This window comes from Scyliorhinus torazame, chromosome 12 (genome assembly GCF_047496885.1).
Source record: "Scyliorhinus torazame isolate Kashiwa2021f chromosome 12, sScyTor2.1, whole genome shotgun sequence".
NCBI classification, from domain to species: Eukaryota; Metazoa; Chordata; class Chondrichthyes; order Carcharhiniformes; family Scyliorhinidae; genus Scyliorhinus; species Scyliorhinus torazame.
Window position 1 is genome coordinate 32,412,653 of NC_092718.1, and position 21,295 is coordinate 32,433,947.

Genomic DNA, 21,295 nt, shown 5'->3' on the forward strand with positions numbered 1-21,295 from the left:
TCATTCGTATGTGCCTCTTCTGTGCTCTTGACTTGCTGCCAGCTCTTTCCGATAGTTCAGTTCACGTCTCCCTTATTTCTCCATTTGGCCTGAAGCGTATTCATACCTTACTGAAATCACCCTTGACCCTCAGCCTGACCTTGCCCTCAGCTGCCAGTATCTCACATTCTCAAACTGAAACATGTTGCTGAATAAAGGGCCCAGCCAAGTACAGGTGGAACAGTTACTATTTGCGGTCCTGATGCTGGTGTGAAAGCCAATTAGTTAACCTTGCTAGAATTCCCAGAGCAAATAGATCTGTCAGAAATTACTCAAAGTGACAGCATTTAATCAAATATTATGGCTAAAAATTAACAGGATGGGCACAGTGGGAACTCTTGTCCAGCCTGATACCATCAGCAGTAGAGTTGTGCAATGCTCGTCATGCAAAGTTAAGGGCTAGACTCTGACAAATCTTTGGCGTTGTGAAGAGTTGACATGTCCAGGAAGAGTCCACAATCTAAGTGACACGAGTAGAGTCCTGGAAGTTCGTCTCATTGTTATTTGTATGGTCCATTACTGTGCCTCACCCACATAACAACAACTAATGTGATTCTACGAAAGGTTGGTTGGAATTTTGTTCAGATGTACAATAACGCCCTATAGGAATGCAAAAATGTTGCTTCTCTCAAGACATTATATAGCTGCGGAGGTGGATGGGATGTAATGTTTCGTTTTGATGCTTCAGCCGTTATGGTGTGAGGCAGACACAATGAACTGAACTGGATGGCCTTTTCCTGACCATCAATTTTAGATAATACCATCCGAGGCAAGAGATCCCCTACCTTAAGCATTCGCTTCCTCCGTTACTGGCACACAGTATGTACCATCGAAAAGATGCACAGCAGCAACTCACCACGGCTCCTTCCACAGCACCATACGAACCAGTGACCACCAGCACCTGGAACAAGGGCAGAAGATAATAATAATCTTTTTATTGTCACGAGTCGGCTTACATTAACACTGCAATGAAGTTACTGTGAAAAGCCCCTAGTCGCCACATTCCGGCGCCTGCTCGTGTATACAGAGGGAGAATTCAGAATTCTCAGTCAGCTAGTACGGGAATTGAACCCCCCCCCCCCCCCCCCCGCCCCCAAGACACACCACCATCCTGACTTGGAAATGTATTGCCATTCCTTCACTGTTGCTGGGTCAAAGATGCATAACTCCCTCTCCTAATAGCACAGTGTATACACCTACACCGCATGGACTGCCATAGATGAAGCAGGTGGCTCATTACTAACTTCTCAAGGGTAATTAAGGATTGGCAATAAATGCCTGCCAAGCCAGCGGTGCTCACGCTCCAAGAGCAAATTTTCAAAAAGCTTTCTTTCTTGTATCAAGTGGATTGAGGTAAATTGTATAATGTATGGTCTTCAGTAAACCTTTGACAAGGTTCCTCATTAATGATGCTGGGTAATTTCAAGTGGCAGAATTTCAAGGTAAAACCTGGAACTGAAGAATAAACTGCAGAAAACGAAGTGTTCGAGTAAAGTGACAATAGCGGAATATCTCAGGGAATAGACATCCAGGGATGAGACATGGCGCTGAAAACCCGATTCTGGATCTGGTTGGAAAGCACCATGTGGAACACCTTCTTGGATACATCAGAGGACCAATAGCCTCCCTCAACTGCGTTTATATTGTGCATTTGCGAATACATGCCATTATTTTACTAAAATGAGCCCTGCCCATAAATATTGACCTTGGGTGCTACAACCTCGAATAAAAACAGGAAGTGTCAGAAAAACTCAGCAGATCTGTCAGAAACTGTGGAGAGAAAGAGTTAACGTTTCGAGTCCAAAATGACTGACTGAAGAGAGGACTGAAGAATTATGAAGAAGTTTGAACTCGAAATATTAACTCTGTTTCTCTCCCCAGAGATGCCGCCAGACCAGCTGAGTTTTTTGAACAATTTGTTTTTATTTCATATATCCAGCACCTATAGTATTTCCGGCACCCACAGTATTTCCAGCACCCACAGTATTTTGATGCTATAATCTATTTCTGGTACATTGTTTATATTTTAATGCCTCATATGCTTTTATCTTTTTATATAGATTTTGTTGATATTAATTGAGCATTGTTGTTTACAATCAATCTCTTATTGACCCTTAATGATGTACATGAGCAGTGGGATCAACTGCTTGTGTAATGCTAGTGTGCATGTACTTACATGGGCCACGTATGCTGCACTCGATGTGGGCCATGTCTGCATGGTCCCATTGTTACGACCCCCTGGGCTAGTGTGCAGTCAATTCCAGTCCCACTTGATCCATAGTCACAACACAGAAATTAACAAATAATTCTTAGAAAAACACCTGAAGTCTTTCGCCCTTGGCTGCCCAGTAACTACAGTCACCAGGTTAGTAAATTTAAACACAATTAATTTTATTAATAACAATGACTATAATTCAAAATGCATCAAATGCAAGTAGTTAACTATTATCAAGTTCCTAACTCCCCCACTTTAACTCGCTCCCACACTGCACACATGCACAAGACAAACAAACACAGAGGGGAAAAGAGGGGTGTAAAAATAATGCTGAAAGTAAAAAGGATACGAGTCTTTGTTTCAGTTGGTTGTCTTCTAGCACACCTTCATTTAGTTTAGGTTTTCAGCTCAAGGTTTCTGCTTTCATTCTGTAATGGTTTTCACTGTAGATTCATCCAGGTTCTCTGTAGGTTCAGAAATACTGCAGCTATGCAGCTTTTCTGGAAACGCAGACTCACCAGTTTTTCTCTGAGCGTCCAGGACCAAATGTCCTTTCCTTCTTCGCTGAAAACCATCCCACCTGGGTAGAACCCAATCACCACCTGTTACCGGGCAGAATACGGCCCTTTTGGCCTATTCGTTGGCCACCAGACAACCAATCGAACCAAGTCCCTCTCCAATATTTTGGGTGACAAAAAGTCTGAGTTCTGCTATCCAAAAAGCTAGCACAGTGTACTATATTGTAACTTTTGAGTTCCTCACTTCCTCTGCTAGACTTAAAGGTCCATTAAATATCCATGGATCAAAAATTATAACAGCAAAATGAGGGAATCAACTATTACACCATATAAAGAAGATAGCCTCCTTGGGTAAAAATACACATCCTTCCCTATCCGGCTCTTTTAAAGCATTCTTTTCAAGTCACATTGTGAAGAAATCCCTTAATTTAACAATTTTCTGGAGCAATAGTGAGCAGTTTGTGCAAAGAACCCCAAAAGGTTACTTGTTGCCCAACCACATTATAAGGTGTGAAATACTGTGGGTGTGCTGCAGGACTTTGGCTTTTATGCCAGACAGAATTCTCGCACTTGAATCCATGTTAATTATTTTACATCGATGTTGATGACACTTGAGACAAACTTCCTCAGCAATTAATGTCAAGCAACGTAAAAATTCAACAATCGGGTTAAGGCAGACTATCCAGCTATCTAACCACAGCTGAAGGGGACTCAGCTTGCTAGATACTAAACTACTGCATTTGTCATTTTAAACCTTAACAAATGTATTGAGTTTCCATCCAATCTTTAAGCAGTTTTAAAGTAAGGGAATTATTAGATTGCCTTGGTGCGACCCAGGCAAATAATCGTGGGTTCATTCCCATTAATTTGTGATAGATTGTGTTCAAAAACAGACACTGGCTCGTGAATATTGTCTTTGGCAATTGGGTTTTAATTGGTTACTTTATATTCGATGCTTCGCGTCTTGTTCAAAGAAAACTTCAAGAGTAGCTGGTGTCTTATTTTCTGGTACTGCTCCTGCCTTCACTAAACCTTACAAAATATTCAGTTGCAGCTTCCTTTACTTCTATTCTCGGTCCCTCAAGGACTACTGGATGCATTCCAACCGGCCCTGATATCTTATGAATATTTAAATTTTCCAGTCTTTATGTCATCACGAATCTGCGTTTTTTCCGAGAACTCGGAGGCACCTGTTGCTCCTCCAATGACCTGAACATCCTCCTTTCTTCCAAACCGCCACTCTTCTCTCCAGATGACACTGATACTTGCTGGGGCTGGGAGTGGCTTTGGCATCTGACCCAAGTGGCCACTTTTTACGTCAGCCTAGACTATGGATCTTTTTCGAGACTGAGTTTTCAACAGAGAATGCGGTGCACACAGTGGGCTGCGTGTCCAGCTGTGCTCCTGATGGCCAGAGACTCCCTGATTGCCATGTTTAGAGATTCAGTAAGAGGCCCCAGCTGAAACCTGCCTACCAGCAGGGGGCATGCGTAAGGGCTGAAAGGCAAGGGGAGGACATTCCGGCACTCCTTAAGAAGCCAATTTAAAAACAAAATGTCAGACAAATGATCAAATGTGGCAAACAGGCCTGGACGGCAACAAAAAGTGACTGACAACAGAAACGTATGTCTCGTACAAAGTGGTGGAGCAGCCGCAACCGCTCAATTGATGGATGAAGTGGAAGTCCTGCTGCCAAAGATAACAATAATCTTTATTATTGTCACAAGTAGGCTTACATTAACACTGCAATGAAGTTACTGTGAAAATCCCCTAGTCGCCCTATCTAGATGCGCCTTATAAGTGATTCATCTCTCCTCTAATAACCACCTTAAGGGCTTCCCACAGCATAGAGGATGAGACAGGCACATTTTTGTTGAACCTAATATATTCCCCAGTGGTATGCGCCCACAAAACCCCTTGTCCACTAACAGGGCTGCATCCAACCTTCATGGTGGACCCCGGCTCCAGATCCAAGTCCTCAAAATGTGGGATACTCCACCTTCCCCAACCAAGAGAGGAGACCGACCCATCAGAAAGTTAATTCTAGAATAAACTTTGTGGACCTGAGAAAAAAAAATGAAAATTCCTTGGGCAGGTGTTTTCAGCTGGGCCCACCCGGCGCCTGGAAATTCCTGCCGAGGTCAACAGATCGTTACATGGTCCCCGTCCCATCTGTGGCGATTTTGCAGAGGGCGCAGCCAAAAAATCTAGCTCCTTATCTCTTGGGTGTATAAACCGCCCCTGATCAGCTCCCCTCCCCATCTGCTCTATAAAAGCTAACAGCGCTGTTGCTACTCCCAATGGAGCCAACGATTTAGGCCTAGATCGATCCAATTTGGGATGAAGTACACAGTTTGAATGCCCTTCAAAAACCAGTTGATGCATGACCAGATCAGGAATGGAAGCCAACAGTCTCCCCACAAATGCCGTATCATCCCAATTTGGAGCGTAGATATTGACCAATACCACCAATGTCCCTGCCCAAGAACCTGCTGACCATCACTTATCTGCCGTTGGTGTCCACCACCATCTTGGTAGCCAAAAAAAGAACCCATTTGTTAATCAAAATCGCCCCCTCCACCGCCCCCCCCTCCCCACCCACACCGAGCCCTACTGTCGAACCCTGAATGAAATATCTAGCTCACCCAACCCTTCCACAGTCTGGTCTGATCCCTTGTCCGTGAATGGGTCTCCTGCAAAAACACCACGTCAGCCCTCAGGTCCTACCTCGCCAGCTCAGCTCCAATGTCTTGCTAGATCCTGACGAGGTTACATTCCCATTTCTAATCCCGGTGTTCCTTGGCCCACTTCAGGACCCGCTCCATCTCCTGAAAGCTGTGAAACCGAACGATGACTGCCTGTGGTGGCTCGTTTAGCCGGAACTTCAGCCGGAGTGCCTGATGGACCCTGTCCAGCTCCAGAGGGCACTCTGAAGTCCACCCTCCCCCCTCCCCCATCACCTTTCCAAACATCTGTGAAAAATACGCAGTGGGAGCCGGCCTTCCACCCCCTCCGACAACCCCACCACTCTGAGGTCCTGTCTCCTCGAGCGGTTCTCTACATCGACTTTAGCCCTCAGCAACTTATTCTCGCCAGTTACCATGGCGATCGCAGCCTCGAGTGAGGCAATTTGCTTACTGTGCCTTGTCAAAGTCTTCTCAATTCTCTCTAACACCTCACCGTCTCGGAGGTCTTTTCCAATTTCAATATCATGTCGGCAAGCGTTTCTGCCTTTATCGGAGCAGTCGTGGTCACAGGAGCAGTCTCTGCCATTTTCCCCACAGAGGAGCCACACGAAGCAGCCTCAGAGTCTGTGGACAAATTTCCGTCCACTGGTTTCTTACCCCTGGCCTTTCGTGGCATTTTTCTGATGCAGGCACCTTGTGTCTTCCAGTGGATACATTCTTTTCCCCAACAAAATTACCCCAAACGCGGATAAAAAGGGCCGAAAAACAAATGTCCTGGCGGGAGCTAACTTGAGAGTGACATTGTGGTATTACGGTACCTGACAGGCTAAAGCACCGTTGGTGGAAACTGTATGCTTTCTATTGGTAGAATGTATGATAGCTCCGCCCTGATAGGTGGGGTATAAGAACCCGTGCCGCCCCAGCAGCCTTCATTCTGTAACTCAGCTGCTGGGGAAACATCTAGCTTATTAAAGCCTTCAGTTGGACTACAACCTCGCTTTAGTGGTCATTGATCGGGCATCAATTTAATAAGCTAGTTTTAAAGAAGAAAGGATGGAGCTCCGAATCAAGCCGGAGTGTCTGCAACAAACGCGGCGAACTCAGCGGCAATCTTTAAGCACTGGCTGGCGTGCTTTAAAGGGTATCTCGAGACAGCCAAAAACGCACCCACGGGATAGCAGAAACTGCACGTCCTGCACTCAAGGGTGAGCACGGAGATTTACACCCTTATCGAGGAGGCGGAAGTCTTCGATGCAGCAACAGAGCTGCTAAAAGGACACTATATTCGCCCGGTAAACCAGGCCTATGCCCGGCACCTGCTTGCAACAAGGCGACAAACCCCTGGGGAATCGCTGGAGGAATTCTACCGTGCACACCTGGTGTTGGGCAGAAGCTGCGGCTGCCCGCAGATTTCAGCGAGCGAACACACGGAGCTCTTAGTCCGGGACGCTTTCATAGCAGGTATGCTATCGTCACAAATCCGCCAGCGCCTGTTAGAAAAGGACACCCTGGGTCTCAGGGAGGCACGGGCCCTTACAGGATCCCTGGACGTGGCCTCCAGGAACGCCCGCGCTTACGTTCCCGACCGCGCGGCAGCCCCCTGGGCAGCGTGGAACCCCTCCGTGGCCGACCCCGAGACTTCCCCCATTCCCCCAAAGGCATGTGCTGCAAGGCGGCCTGGCAACCCCGAGGGGCCCCGCTGCTACTTTTGCGGGCAGGCAAAGCACCACTGCCAGCGCTGCCTGGCCCGCGCATCCACCTGCAACGGATGCGGCAAAAAGGGCCATTTCATGGGGGTACGCTGCGGTTGCCGCGGTCTCCGGCGGCGAATGCGGACCGCAACCACTAACTTCTCCACGGGCCCCGTGCATCCAGCGGTCGCCGCCATCTGCAATATTCAAGGCCACGTGCGGACCCCGGGCGCCGCCATTTTGTTCTGTGGATGCCACGTTGGAGGGATGGGCGCTGCCATTTTGTCCACCCCCAGCCATGTGTGACCAATGGGAGACGCCATCTTGGATGAACCCCAAGGACCCCAGCTCGGCTGACCACGCACTGCCCGAAGAGAACTCTCAACTGCTGCGACGACCGTATTCATCAACGGGCACAAGACGTCCTGTCTAATCGACTCTGGGAGCACGGAGAGCTTCATACACCCTGACACGGTAAGGCGCTGTTCTCTCCTCATCCACCCCATTAATCAAAAAACCTCCCTGGCTTCCGGTTCACACTCAGTGGAGATAAAGGGGTTTTGTGTAGAAAACCGCACAGTTTAGGGAAGGGAGTTCAAAAATTTCCGTCTCTACGTCCTTCCCCACCTCTGCGGGGCTACACTCCTGGGTTTAGACTTCCAGTGTTACCTTCAAAGTCTGACCTTCCAATTCGACGGCCCAATACCCCCCGTTACTGTCTGCGGCCTCGCGACCCTTAAGGTTGACCTGCCTTCCCTGTTTGCGAACCTCACCCCGGATTGCAAACCCATCGCCACCAGGAGCAGACGCTACAGTGCCCAGGACCGGATCTTTATTAGGTCAGAGGTCCAAAGGCTACTGAGGGAAGGGGTCATTGAAGCCAGTAACAGCCCCTGGAGAGCTCAAGTACTGGTGGTAAAGACCGGGAGAAGCATGGGGTGGTCATCGACTACAGTCAGACCATCAACAGATTGACGCAGCTGGACACGTACCCTCTCCCCCGCATATCCGACCTGGTAAACAGGATCGCGCATTATAAGGTCTTCTCCACAGTGGACCTCAAGTCCGCCTACCACCATCTCCCCATCCGCACTATTGACCGCAAATACACTGCCTTTGAGGCAGATGGGCGGCTCTATCACTTCTTAACGGTTCCCTTCGGTGTCACTAACTTGGTCTTCCAGCGTGAGATGGATCGAATGGTTGACCGGTACGGTTTACAGGCAACATTCCCATATCTCGATAATGTCACCATCTGCGGCCATGACCAGCAGGACCATGACACCAACCTCCGAAAATTTCTCCAGACCGCTAAAATCCTTAACCTTACATACAACAAGGATAAATGCGTGTTTAGCACCGACCGTCTAGCCATCCTTGGCTACGTTGTGCGAAATGGAGTAATAGGCCCCGCCCCTGAACGCATGCGCCCCCTTATGGAGTTCCCCCTCCCTCACTGCTCCAAGGCCCTGAAACATTGCCTAGGGTTTTTTAGCTACTACGCCCAGTGGGTCCCCAACTACGCGGACAAGGCCCATCCCCTGATCCAATCCACAGCTTTTCCCCTGTCGATAGAGGCCCGCCAGGCCTTCAGCCGCATCAAAGCAGACATTGCAAAGGCCACGATGCACACCATCGACGAGTCCCTCCCCTTCCAAGTCGAGAGCGATGCGTCCGACGTAGCTCTGGCGGCCACCCTCAACCAAGCGGGCAGACCCATGGCCTTCTTCTCTCGTACCCTCCATGCTTCCGAAAACTGCCACTCCTCAGTTGAAAAGGAGGCCCAGGCAATAGTAGAAGCTGTGCGACATTGGAGGCATTACCTGGCCGGCAGGAGATTCACTCTCCTCACTGGCCAACAGTCGGTTGCTTTCATGTTTGATAATGCACAGCGGGGCAAGATAAAAAACAACAAGATTTTGCGGTGGAGGATCGAACTCTCCACCTACAACTATGAGATCTTGTATCATCCCGGGAAGCTAATGAGCCTCCTGACGCCCTGTCCCGCGGCACATGTGCCACCGCACAAGTGGACCGCCTCCGAGCCCTCCACGAGGACCTCTGCCACCCGGGGATCACTCGCTTTTTCCATTTTGTCAAGACCCGCAACCTGCCCTACTCCATCGAGGAGGTCAGGACAGCTATCAGGGACTGCCAAATCTGTGCGGAGTGCAAACCGCACTTCTACCGACCAGAGAAAGTGCACCTGATAAAGGCTCCCCGTCCCTTTGAACGCCTCAGCATGGACTTCAAAGGCCCCCTCCCCTCCACCGACCGCAACATGTACTCCCTGAATGTGATTGACGTGTACTCCCGGTTCCCATTCGCCATCCTCTGCCCCGACATGACCGCAACCACCGTCATCAAGGCCCCCCATAGCATCTTTGCACTGTTTGGGTTCCCCGCTTACATACATAGTGATAGGGGGTCCTCCTTTATGAGCGACGAACTGCGTCAATTCCTGCTCAGCAAGGGCATCGTCTCGAGCAGGACGACCAGTTACAACCCCCGGGGTAACGGACAGGTAGAGAGGGAGAACGAAACGGTCTGGAAGACCGTCCTGCTGGCCCTACAGTCCAGGAACCTCCCAATCTCCCGCTGGCAAGAAGTCCTCCCGGGTGCTCTCCGCTCCATCCGGTCACTGCTTTGTACGACCACCAATCAGACACCTCACGAACGTCTCCTTGTCTTCCCCAGGAAGTCCTCCTCTGGGACCTCGCTCCCGACCTGGCTGGCAGCACCTGGACTCATCCTGCTCCGAAAACACATGCGGGCACACAAGTCGGAACCGTTGGTCGAGAGGGTCCATCTGCTCCATGCTAACCCCCAGTACGCCTACGTGGCGTACCCCGTTGGCCGACAAAATACGGTCTCCCTACGGGACCTGGCGCCCGCCGGAACCACACGCATATTCCAGCCGCCAGTCCCACCCTCCCTCCACTGCAGCACCTTACAGGAGGATCGGTCCTTTCGTCGGCCCACCCACCGACGCTCCCCGCAGGCACTCCCTTCCCAGGTCAACCGTTTTCCCTACCAGCGCCATCTCGGGGTGCCGAAGCTGCCATGGAGATCGAAGCCACGCTCCCGGAGTCACAGACGCCCGAGCCTCCACCGGAGTCACCACCGAAGCTCCGACGATCACAGAGGACAACCAGGGCCCCTGATCGACTGATTACTTCATTCTAATTGTAATCTGTAAATATAAACCATCGAATGTACATAACTATCAGAATTGTAAATAGTTACTAAACACTGTACAGAGGTATTACGGTACCTCCATAACTAATTATACCATGTTGCCATGTTTTGTAGTTTCAGGCCACCACCCCCGCCGGACTCTTTTTTAACAGGGGGTGAATGTGGTATTACAGGAATTACGGTACCTGACAGCCCAAAGCACCATTGGTGGAAACTATGCTTTCTATTGGTAGAATGTATGATAGCTCCGCCCTGATAGGCGGGGTATAAGAACCCGTGCCTCCCCAGCAGCCTTCATTCTGTACCTGAGCTGCTGAGGAAACATCTAGCTTATTAAAGCCTTCAGATGGACTACAACCTCGCTTTAGTGGTCATTGATCATGCATCAGACATCTCCTTACATGCCACCATCAGAAGTCAGCCCGAATCGTAAATTATCTCCATATCAGACTGGAAGGAGGTGGAGGCAATGCAAAGGCCAATGAATTTGACTGACGGTGCCAGCCGTACACGCAGATATGTGCGACTGCCTCCATCCTGACGCAGAGAGTGAAAGCAGTTGCTGAACTGTAAACCAGCTCTTGATTAGAAGGCTTAATGGCATAATATTGTATGTGGACTGGCTGGCTTTGGCATCAGTATCTTGCAGCACCAAATATTGCAACTGAGGTGTGTGGAATGCTGATCCTAACACACAGTTTTGAAAAATCACCTATTTCCGCAGCGTACAGTACAGTGCAACGTTACGCTCCGAAATGGGGCTCTGAAGGAAAGTTTACATACAGCCTCCTCTTTACAGATCTTCCAGTCCTGCCCGAACACTGCCAAACCCTTTTTAATTCAGGTTGTCAGTTGGTGCTTTGGGAGGTAATGATGCACAAGATCTATTAATAGCCTTCCCCGCATCTTCTGTAAACTCTTGAGATTACTTCCATCTTCAGCTTGTGAATAGTCAGAATTAAGGTGGTGACTTTTGCTTTTCAAAAAAAACAAACTAGGATGCCCTATTTACATAAAGGACCCCAGGGAGCAGACAAATACAAAGCGGCAGCAATATGAACGGAAATGTGCATGAAGTATGGTTCAGGCAAAGATCAGTGGCCATCACACGTCCTGTTCGAGTTGGTAGAAGTATTGCTGTTCATAAACCCTGCCTCACTCAGCATTGGCAATGATTGTTCAGTTCTGCATTCCGTTTTACAAAAAGGATATAGAGACATTAGAAAGGGCACAAATTAAGTATCCCATAGTGTTTACTGACATCTGGATGGGTTATTGAGAATCTGTTTTGGTCTCATCTGGGGGGGGGGCATGGTAGCACAGTGGTTAGCACTATTGCTTCACAGCGCCAGGGACCCGGGTTCGATTCCCGGCTTGAGTCACTGTCTGTGCGGAGTCTGCACGTTGTCCCCGTGTCTGCGTGGGTGCTCCGGTTTCCTCCCACAAGTCCCGAAAGACATGCTTGTTAGGTGAATTGGACATTTTGAAATCACCCTCAATGTACCCAAACAGGCGCCGGAATGTGGCAACTAAGGGATTTTCACAGTAACGTCATTGCAGTGTTAATGTAAGTCTACGTGTGACACTAATAAAGATTATTATTATTGTGCAGTATGATGTGTTCCTCCACAGTTTTTCTGTTACTTCACACCTACCTCCTATTAACCTTGAATATTAGAGTATAAGAGTATTTAGAGAATGGGTTGATGCTGACTTGATTGGCCGAATGGGCTTCTTCTGCACTGTAGTGATTCTATGATCCATTTGTGGGTGAATCCAAAACTAGGAAGCATGAGTGGGAGATAATCACTGGGAAGGAGCTTGTGTTAAGATCAAATGCCAGTATAGATCAGTGGTTCAGAATGGCCAGTCTGTGTTTCTATTGTGACCTTTGTATTTTTTCTCCCCTTTTATTTTCACAGGGGGAACAGAATCATTCAACTCCAAAAGCCTGGCCCTGCAAGCTCAGAAAAAGATCCTCAGCAAAATGGCCACCAAGGCAATGGCCAATATGCTAATTGACGACACGAGTAGTGACATCCTGGATGAGCTGTACAAAGTAACCAGAGATTACACAAGTGACAAGAAAGAAGCCCACAAAGTCTTGAAGGACTTGATCAAGATCGCTTTAAAAATTGGGATCCTCTACAGAAACAACCAGTTTAACCAGGACGAAGCGGAGATTGTGGATAAATTCAAGAAGAAATTAAATCAGGCCGCCATGACGGCGGTCAGCTTCTACGAGGTCGAGTTTACCTTTGACAGGAACATTCTGTCGGGACTCCTGCACGAGTGCAAGGATTTGCTTCACGAACTGATCGAGCGTCACCTCACACCCAAATCCCACGGGCGCATTGATCACATTTTCAGACTCTTTGCAAAAGTGGAGTTTCTGTCCGACTTGTACAATCCCGAGGGAGTTTACAAAGTGTACCTGCAGAAAATCTGCGAGGGCGTCAACAAACTGCTGGACGAAGGAACCATCTGAACTTTTTAAGGCCCAAATGTTGAAAAAAACCAAGAACACATTGAAAGCTCCCTGCTGCTCTACAAGAAACAGCTATACCACGATAGGTCTATTCCTAGTGTTTGTATTTGAGTGCTGCAGAGAATCCTTTTGTCTAAATGTTATACTGTGGGTGTATACATTTAAAAACCAATCCCTTTTGTGAATCAGTGTTGTTGCTTTGGAGGAGGAGTACATTACCTGCTGTGACTGTGCATGTTGAAGAACTTTTCGTAAGAATTTAAATTACATTTTCGCTCGCACATCCCGGGATATATATATTACTGCTATCTATTCTCAGAAGTTGAGGTATTTTCCAACAGCTCAATCCAAGTAGCAACACCATTAAAGTTGGAAAACTTGTTGCAGAATTGCAGAAGGTCGAGCGAAACACACAAAATTTTTGCTGTAACTCAAAATGAGAACAGTAACTTAGGCCAAACATAATTAGCTGTTTAAAGAGAAGCGAAGCGATTTGCAGCTTCGGGGGCCACTCAGCTCACTGTGCCTGTGTCAGTTCTCTTCAAGCAGCCATCGTCATAGCGCCGTGCCATTCCTCCTCCACACTTTTTTCCTTCTCAGATTTTTATCCAGCTGCCTTTTTAAAAGTTGTTGAAAGATCGGTGCTTCCGCCGCTTTTGGCTCCGCATCCTAACAGTCCTCCGTTTTGTAAAAACAAAATCGCCAAGCGATGAACAATTTGAAAGAGAAACGGACTATTTTCTCTCACAAAGGCAAATGACACAAGGCTCAAACCCAGAGTAACAGCAATAGCCGCCACTCATCACAACTGTGAAGAATTTCGTAGGAACTGCTGCCTGTCAAGTAACCAGGAGCGCCACCATTTCCTGCTTTAACTACTCTCCCGTCCCCCAAAATGGCACAAAATAATGTGCCAGGTGGGTGACGTACAACCACTTTTCTACACAAGTGCGTGGCTGGCAAGAGGGAACCCTAATCTGTCTCGGTCAGTGCATTCTGTAACAGAAACGGGCCTGGCTCCCATTTCCAGCCCCCCCCCGCCCCCAGGCATTTTAGAGACAATGACTTTGCTAACGGAATAGCAAGTCGGGTTTTAGTGTCTCCAAAGGCAAGGGTGACTTGTTCTGCACGTTTGTTTTCTGTGGGGAAAACTGAGAGACAGCAAACCCAGGGAGGCCACATCCAAGGGTAAAAGTCATTGAGATACTCTCCTGGAACTGGGCACAGGTTTTGTGTAGAATACAAAAGCGTTGTAAAATAAAGGGGAGACGGCTGGTTAAAAAGTAAACAAATAGGTGCACCCAGGTAGCTGTCATCAAAATGTGGAGTACAATAAGAAATGGGGGTGGGGGGGGGGGGGGGGGTGGTATTTCACCAGGTAAACAGGAGTGGGATTGCGTCCCTGTTTTTAGTATCCAAGGTTTTTCTCTTTTTGTTAGAAGGCCTTGAGATTCCAGTGAAATGTCAGCAAAGTTTCTGAGCCGTTTAAAAATAAAACCAACCAAAACTTATGTTGAGAATCTGGGATACTGTCACTTCAACTTTATCTTAGTTTCCAAATCATGGAAGTGTAAATGAAATTTTAAAGATAACCATGCTTCATCAGTTTAGGCTTTTGTTCTCTATCCGTTCTGTATTTGAATTATTCTTAAATGCTTTGGCATATATCCAATGAGCCCGTTACCTAGGTTACTGAAATCTCTGCTCAAACACGAATAATGAAGTGGAGATGCCGGCGTTGGACTGGGGTGAGCACAGTAAGGAGTCTTATAACACCAGGTTAAAGTCCAACAGGTTTGTTTCGATGTCACTAGCTTTCGGAGCGCTGCTCCTTCCTCAGGTGAATGAAGAGGTATGTTCCAGAAACATATATATAGACAGATTCAAAGACGCCAGACAATGCTTGGAATGCGAGCATCAGCAGGTGATTAAATCTTTACAGATCCAGAGATGAGGTAACCCCAGGTTAAAGAGGTGTGAATTGTGTCAAGCCAGGTCTGTAGGTTTAGTTACAGGGTTCTTCTGCAGGTACCCTCATGCTGGTTCTACCACATTTGAGGAAGTACTGAATTGCTATCATAATTTGCAAGTCTTGCTCTACAACTAATAATTCATTGAAACATTGAAGTCAATGGTGCTTTATTATAAAGAGGCTGGGGGCTATTTATAGTTCACCTTGCACCAATCAGTGACCTTCACCAAATATGCTGCTCCATGCCTCTTTGACACAGATCTCGGGGCGTTGCTGGAGTCAGGATTAAAAGCACAAGAGGAGGAAAGATTTCAATGGTGGTCACTATAAATGCGTATGGCCCCGTAAGGAGGTTAGGTAAGGTCCAGAGAAAAGAAAAATCTCAAGTCGAAGGCTTTGCACCCACATCCACTCAGCAACAACTGGCCAATGTTGCCAGCTCTGCGAGATTTGTTAGTTGGAAGATGCCTACATAAAGCATGCATTCGCACCAATAAAAGCCGTGGGTGCAAACAGCAAACTGCATCTATCACAATTGATGTTACCATATTCTTCTCTAACAGAACCTGAGAAACGTTATGGTGCAGGAGGAGGCCAATCAGCCCATCGTGTCAGCGCCGGCTAAAGGAAAAAAAATAGCCGCTCGTTTTAATCCACTTTCCAGCACCTGGTCTGTAGCCTCGCAGGTCTCATCACTTCAGATGCAGATCCAGATACCTTTTAAATGTGTTGAATGTCATGGGCAGCACAGTGGTTAGCACTGCTGTCTCATGACGCCGAGGTCCCGGGTTTGATACCAGCCCGGGTCAGTGTCCGTGTGAAGTTTGCAATTGCTCCCCATGTCTGCGCGGGTCTCATAAAGGATGTGCAGGGTAGGTCAATTGCTGAATTGCCCCTTAATTGGAAAAAAATTGGGTACTCTAAATTTAGTTTTTTTTTTAAACAAGAGTTGAATGTTTCAGCTGCTAACACCAATCCTGGCCGTGAATTCCAGACACACTTATCTGGGTGATGAGGTTTTTTCTCATGTCCCCTCTATTCCATCTACCAATTGCCTTAAATCTATGTTCCCTGGTAAATAACCCCTCAGCTCAGGGAAAATGAGTCTTTCCTGTCTAGGCCCCTCAATTTTGTCCACCTCAATTTGGTCAACCCTTAGCCTCCACTATTCTAACCACATAGCAGCAATATTCAAGCCTTGGCACCATGAACCAAGTTACATACAAACCCCAGTTTAAGCACACATCATTGATATTGGTATCAACCCTTACTTCCTTTTAGGTTTTCAAAAAAAAAAGAAACAATCTTTTTCCATTGTAGAAAACATTTGCATAAATTGATTTATCGCTGACCTCACACAGAATTTATTCACTAGCAGTCTAATATAAACTTAAAAGATCGAAGGGCGGGGGGGAAAGCAATTGCACACGAGGAACAAGGTGGCGCAGTGTCTTAAATACTGGCTTTTTGCCTTTAGATTCCAAGTTGAAATCCACCACAGCCTGGTGCAATGAAAGCCGCCTTTGTCTGTTAACTGTGAGGGTCCAATGTGAAGTGAATATGTGCATTTTTCGATCCAGCTCCTGCTGGGTACAGACCCACAGTCCCGAATGGCATTGATTGACAATCACTCAGAGACCACAGGTCTGGAAAATGGGAGTAACATCATACGGATCAAGCGGGGAGTGCGGATTCATGGCCGCGGCACAGGAAACTTTGCATTTACTTTACTTTAACCAGGAATGCCTGAACGTGTTGGCTGAGGTGGAAAAGCAAATCTCCCAGCACCGACATCCCTCAATTTACTAATAATCTGTGATTAAAACTTCACAACACAGCTGCGGCGACGTCCACTGAGCGAATAAACTGCAAGTTTCTTCACCAGTGTGTCCCATTCACGAAAGCTTGTCATGCCAAAAAGAAATCAAGTCAAAGTTGTATTTTTACAAAGTTTTAAAAAAAATACTTTATAATAATAAAAGGCACCCTTCACCTTCAAGTGCAGAGTAAAACCAGCCTAAATTGATAAATGTAATCTGCTGTAAGAGTTATTACATCCAATGGTTCTAACACTCCCACTGTATGTGCATGAGCAATTTAGCAGCAATCCAGTTATTAATTCTGGCTCCTTTTTAAAGTATGATATACCTTCAAGAGGCCGAGAGAGCGAGTGAACATAAGGCTTTATTAGTCATGAACTTGCCTAGCCAGAGTCGGTTGTGCAGATGAGTGCCACCCGCAGGTGGCCAGGTTATATATGGCCCCGGTGAGGGCAGAACCAGAGGCGTAGCCCACCGGGGTTACAGTACAGTACCTGGAAGCAGCTCGTATCACCACTTCCAGGTCAAAGGTTACATTAGGTGGTATGATGGTTACAGTGCCATGCATTATGGTGAATACATTCACCACAAAGTACAAGAACATCTGACAGAGGCATTTGCTAGGGATTCTTTCTTTCATGTGGGGCAATTAGATTGGATTTTTAAAAAAGAATATTTTGCAATTTATGAGTTCAATTTGTTCACATCAAGATAAAGTATGATAGGGCAGCATGGTGGCGCAGTGGGTTAGCCCTGCTGCCGCACGGCGTCGAGGTCCCAGGTTCGGTCCCGGCTCTGGGTCACTGTCCGTGTGGAGTTTGCATATTCTCCCCATGTTTGCGTGGGTTTCGCCCCCACAACCCAAAGATGTGCAGGGTAGATGGATTGGCCACGCTAAATTGCCCCTTAATTGGAAAAAATTAATGGGGTACTCTAAAAAAATTTTTTTAAATTTTTTAAAATAAATAAAGTATAATGCTGTTGTCATTCACAAATCAGGTAAAAGATACAACACTGCCTAACAAACCCAACCTCAAAGATCTTGCACAGTATTAATGTACCTTTAACACCTCTTTAATTGCCTATTTATAATAGCTACCACACTATAGTGTCCACTGTGCTAAATTTCAGGGTGGGCGCACGCTCCAGCCTCATCAACAGTGATTGGACTGTGATTCACCAGACTCATTCGAAACTGTTAAGCAAACCATTACGAAATTTAGAACTAGAAAATGCAAGAAATACTTAGCAGGTCAGAGAGCCTCTGTGGAGAGACAGACAGAGTTAACGTTTCAGGTCAATAACTTCTCCCCAGAAGGAAAAACTTTGACAAAAGTGAAGCCCTGCGGATGCTGGAAATCTGAAGCAAGAACAGAAATTGCTGGAAATACTCAACAGGTCCGACAGCATGTGTGGAGAGAGAAAAAGAGGTTGATGATCATTCATCAGGCAAACTTTACTCCTGCCTGACTGGACCCTGTTCAAAACCAGGCTCCTGAGGTGAAGTGTTAACAACCTTTCCCAATCTTTATTTATCTCCCAGTAATTAGCAATGGATTGTCTTGATCTATTTGCAATAATTGATGACAAGCTCCCATTTGCGCAATGTCACACACAAGCCCCAAACAAAGACTATGATATCTGCTGCAAAAAGTGAAAGATTAGCTGTAAATTTGATAACTGTCTTTACTAATAAGTTTCTTTCCAGCATCATCAATGACCCACACTTATTTCTTATGTTCTTATGTGCGAAGGTTCACAGTACAGGATCCCACCACATCAAAGAAGTGCAAGAGGAAAGATAAAGTTGACCAATGTGATAAAAATAGTAATCTTTATTGTCACAAGTAGGTTTACATTAACACCGCAATGAAGTTACTGGGAAAAGTCCCTAGTCGCCACATTCCGGCACCTGTTCGGGTACACAGAGGGAGAATTCAGAATGTCCAAATTTCCTAACAATACTTCTTTCGAGGCTTGTGGGAGGCAACCGGAGCACCCGGTGGAAACCCACGCCGACACAGGGAGAACGTGCAGACCCTGCACAGACAGTGACCGAAGCCAGGTATCGAACCTCCTGGGACCCTGGCACTGTGAAGCGACAGTGCTTACTGTGCTACTGTGCCGCCCATATATAAAGCTTACGTTTTAAAAACTTAGAATGCAGGAGAGAAGAGAAACTGGAGGGGGGGGGGGGGGGGAGAAGAAGAGATAGTAACATATCTTTGCCAAAGAGTCACCGGACTCGAAACGTTAGCTCTTTTCTCTCCCTGGTTTAGCACAGGGCTAAATTGCTGGCTTTGAAAGCAGACCAAGGCAGGCCAGTAGCACGATTCAATTCCCGTACCAGCCTCCCCGAACAGGCGTCGGAATGTGGCGACTAGGGGCTTTTCACAGTAACTTCATTTGAAGCCTACTTGTGACAATAAGCGATTTTCATTCATTTCATTTTTTCATTTCAGATGCTGCCAGACCTGCTGAGATTTTTGTTTCAGATTCCAGCATCCGCAGTAATTTGCTTTTATTTAGTTACATAGTTTGACCTAACAGTATTCAGGTAACTGTCACGATAAACTCTTCAGCTCATGGCAAGACTGCAGTCTTGTAATCACCATGATTATCAATAATCCCTTTATGTTTGCATATTGAATTGAATCTACTATGTCATGGCAATCACAGTCTGTTGCCACTGGGCTCCCTTTTACTTATCTTAGTCTGGAACTTCACATTTCTCGCCCAGATTTCAAACTTGGGTTTGATGAGGGATGTGCAGCATGGCTGTTCCTGGAGATCTTCGATGAAGTGCCGAATCATTGTGGGGGAGGGGGTCAGAGCAGGGTAGCTGTATGAGGGTCAGTAGTATAATAATCCAGCAGTTGGAAGTGATTTTAATCCTTCTTACCCTCCCTGAGTTACTATTCTGCTAAGCTTGGGACTATCCAAAGTTTCCAACTTCAAATCGCAGGGTTCCAGGCACAGGGTAATTGCCCTGCGGAAGTTGAAACTTCCTAGGCAATTCCCATTCAATCCTCGCCTGGGCACCTCAGAGTGGTCCCCCGGAACACCTGCGTACCACCTCCAGGGATATGACATTCCGAGCAACTAAACTTTTAGTCATCAGTTGCAAATCATTTCAGTGGGTTGAAGTGACAGCCAGAGTCACACCATGCATGATTAGTGACGTTGAAGGGCCCTGGACCCCAATGTTCACATTGGCACTGTTTATAAAAATAGGACCCAAAATTAAAATAACAAAAGATATCCATGAGTGGTTTAAAAGCTGTAATCCTAAATTGGGGCTTGCCTGATGTTTTGGTCTATAGTCGATAACATATCAACCAATCCATTCCCAGGCATTCATTATTATTGGTCTAAAAGAGCTTTAGTCGCTTTAGTCATTGATAATTATTAGTCATTGGGATATAATTAGAATCCATTATTAAGGAAGAAAGAATAGGATATTTGGAAAGTCAAAACGTGATCCATCAGAGTCAGCATGGTTTTATGAAGGATAAATTGTGTTTGACTAATTTACTAGAGTTCTTTGCAGGTGTAACAAGCAAACTGATGTGAGGATCCTGTAGATGTAGTGTACCTCCAGAAGGCATTTGATAAGGTGCCGCTCAATAGGTTAATACATAAGGTAAGATCACACAGGGCTGTGGGTAATATATAAGCTTGGGTAGAGGATTGGCTAACCAACAGAAAGCAAAGAGTCGGGATAAATAGGTATTTTTCTGGTTGGCAAGATATAACTAGGGGGGTGCCACAGGGTCCAGTCCTCAGGCTGAGGATTTACAATGACTTGGATGCAGGGATAGAAGGTACGACAGCCAAATTTGCAATGACACTAAAATAGGTGGGATAGTAAGTTGCAAGAAATAAGAAATTTACAAAAGGATATAGATAGTTTAGGTGAGTGGGCCATAATTTGGCAGATGGAGTTCAATGTGAATAAGTGTGAGGCTATCCATTTTGGTCAGCAAAATGGAAAGGCAACTTATTATCTAAATAAAGGTAAACTTCAGGGTGCTTTGGTGCAGAGGGATCTGGGTGGCCTTGTGCATGAATCGCAGAAAACTAATATTCAGGTACAGCAGGTAATCAGGTAATAAGGAAGGTAAATGGAATTTTGGCATTTAAGACTAAAGTAATAGGGTATTAAAATAGGGAAGTGTTGTTTCAACTGTGCACAGCATTAGTGAGGCCTCACCTGGAATGTTGGGCAGGATTCTCTGCCCCGCCGCTCCTCCTTTCTTCCCCGACCGGCCGGCGGGATTCTCCGTTACGCCTTCCCGTCAATGGGGTTTCCCATTGTGGGGCAGCCCCACGCCGTCGGGAAACCCCCAGGCGCCGGCATAACGGAGAATCACCCCGGCGGAGAACCCCCGCCATTATGTACAGTTTTGGTCCCTTTACTTGAGATGGGATGTAATTGCATTAGAGGAGGTTCACTAGATTGATTCCAGAGATTAGGGGTTTGTTTTAAGAGAGATTGAGCAGTTTAGGCCTATACTCACGAGGATTCACAAGGGGACTCATAAAGTAAATATAGAGAGAATATTTTCCCTTGTGGGACAATCTAGAATGAGAGGGCATTGTTAAGGATAGGTGGACCAGATTTAAAACTGAGATGAGGAGAAATTACTTCTCTCTACCCCAGGGTG

The 21,295-nt window shown here is 46.6% G+C and overlaps 1 protein-coding gene across 2 annotated transcripts in view; it reads left to right on the forward strand.

Moving 5' to 3' along the window:
• tnfaip8l3 (tumor necrosis factor, alpha-induced protein 8-like 3) overlaps nt 1-13,117 on the forward strand; it is a 92,278-nt gene extending 79,161 nt beyond the window's left edge. For both annotated transcript variants that reach the window (XM_072470627.1, XM_072470628.1), the window contains exon 2: nt 12,271-13,117. In XM_072470627.1, coding sequence (XP_072326728.1) covers nt 12,271-12,836 — 566 coding nt within the window. In that variant the 3' untranslated portion in view covers nt 12,837-13,117. The remainder of the gene's footprint in view (nt 1-12,270) is intronic.
• The last annotated feature ends 8,178 nt before the right edge of the window (nt 13,118-21,295 follow it).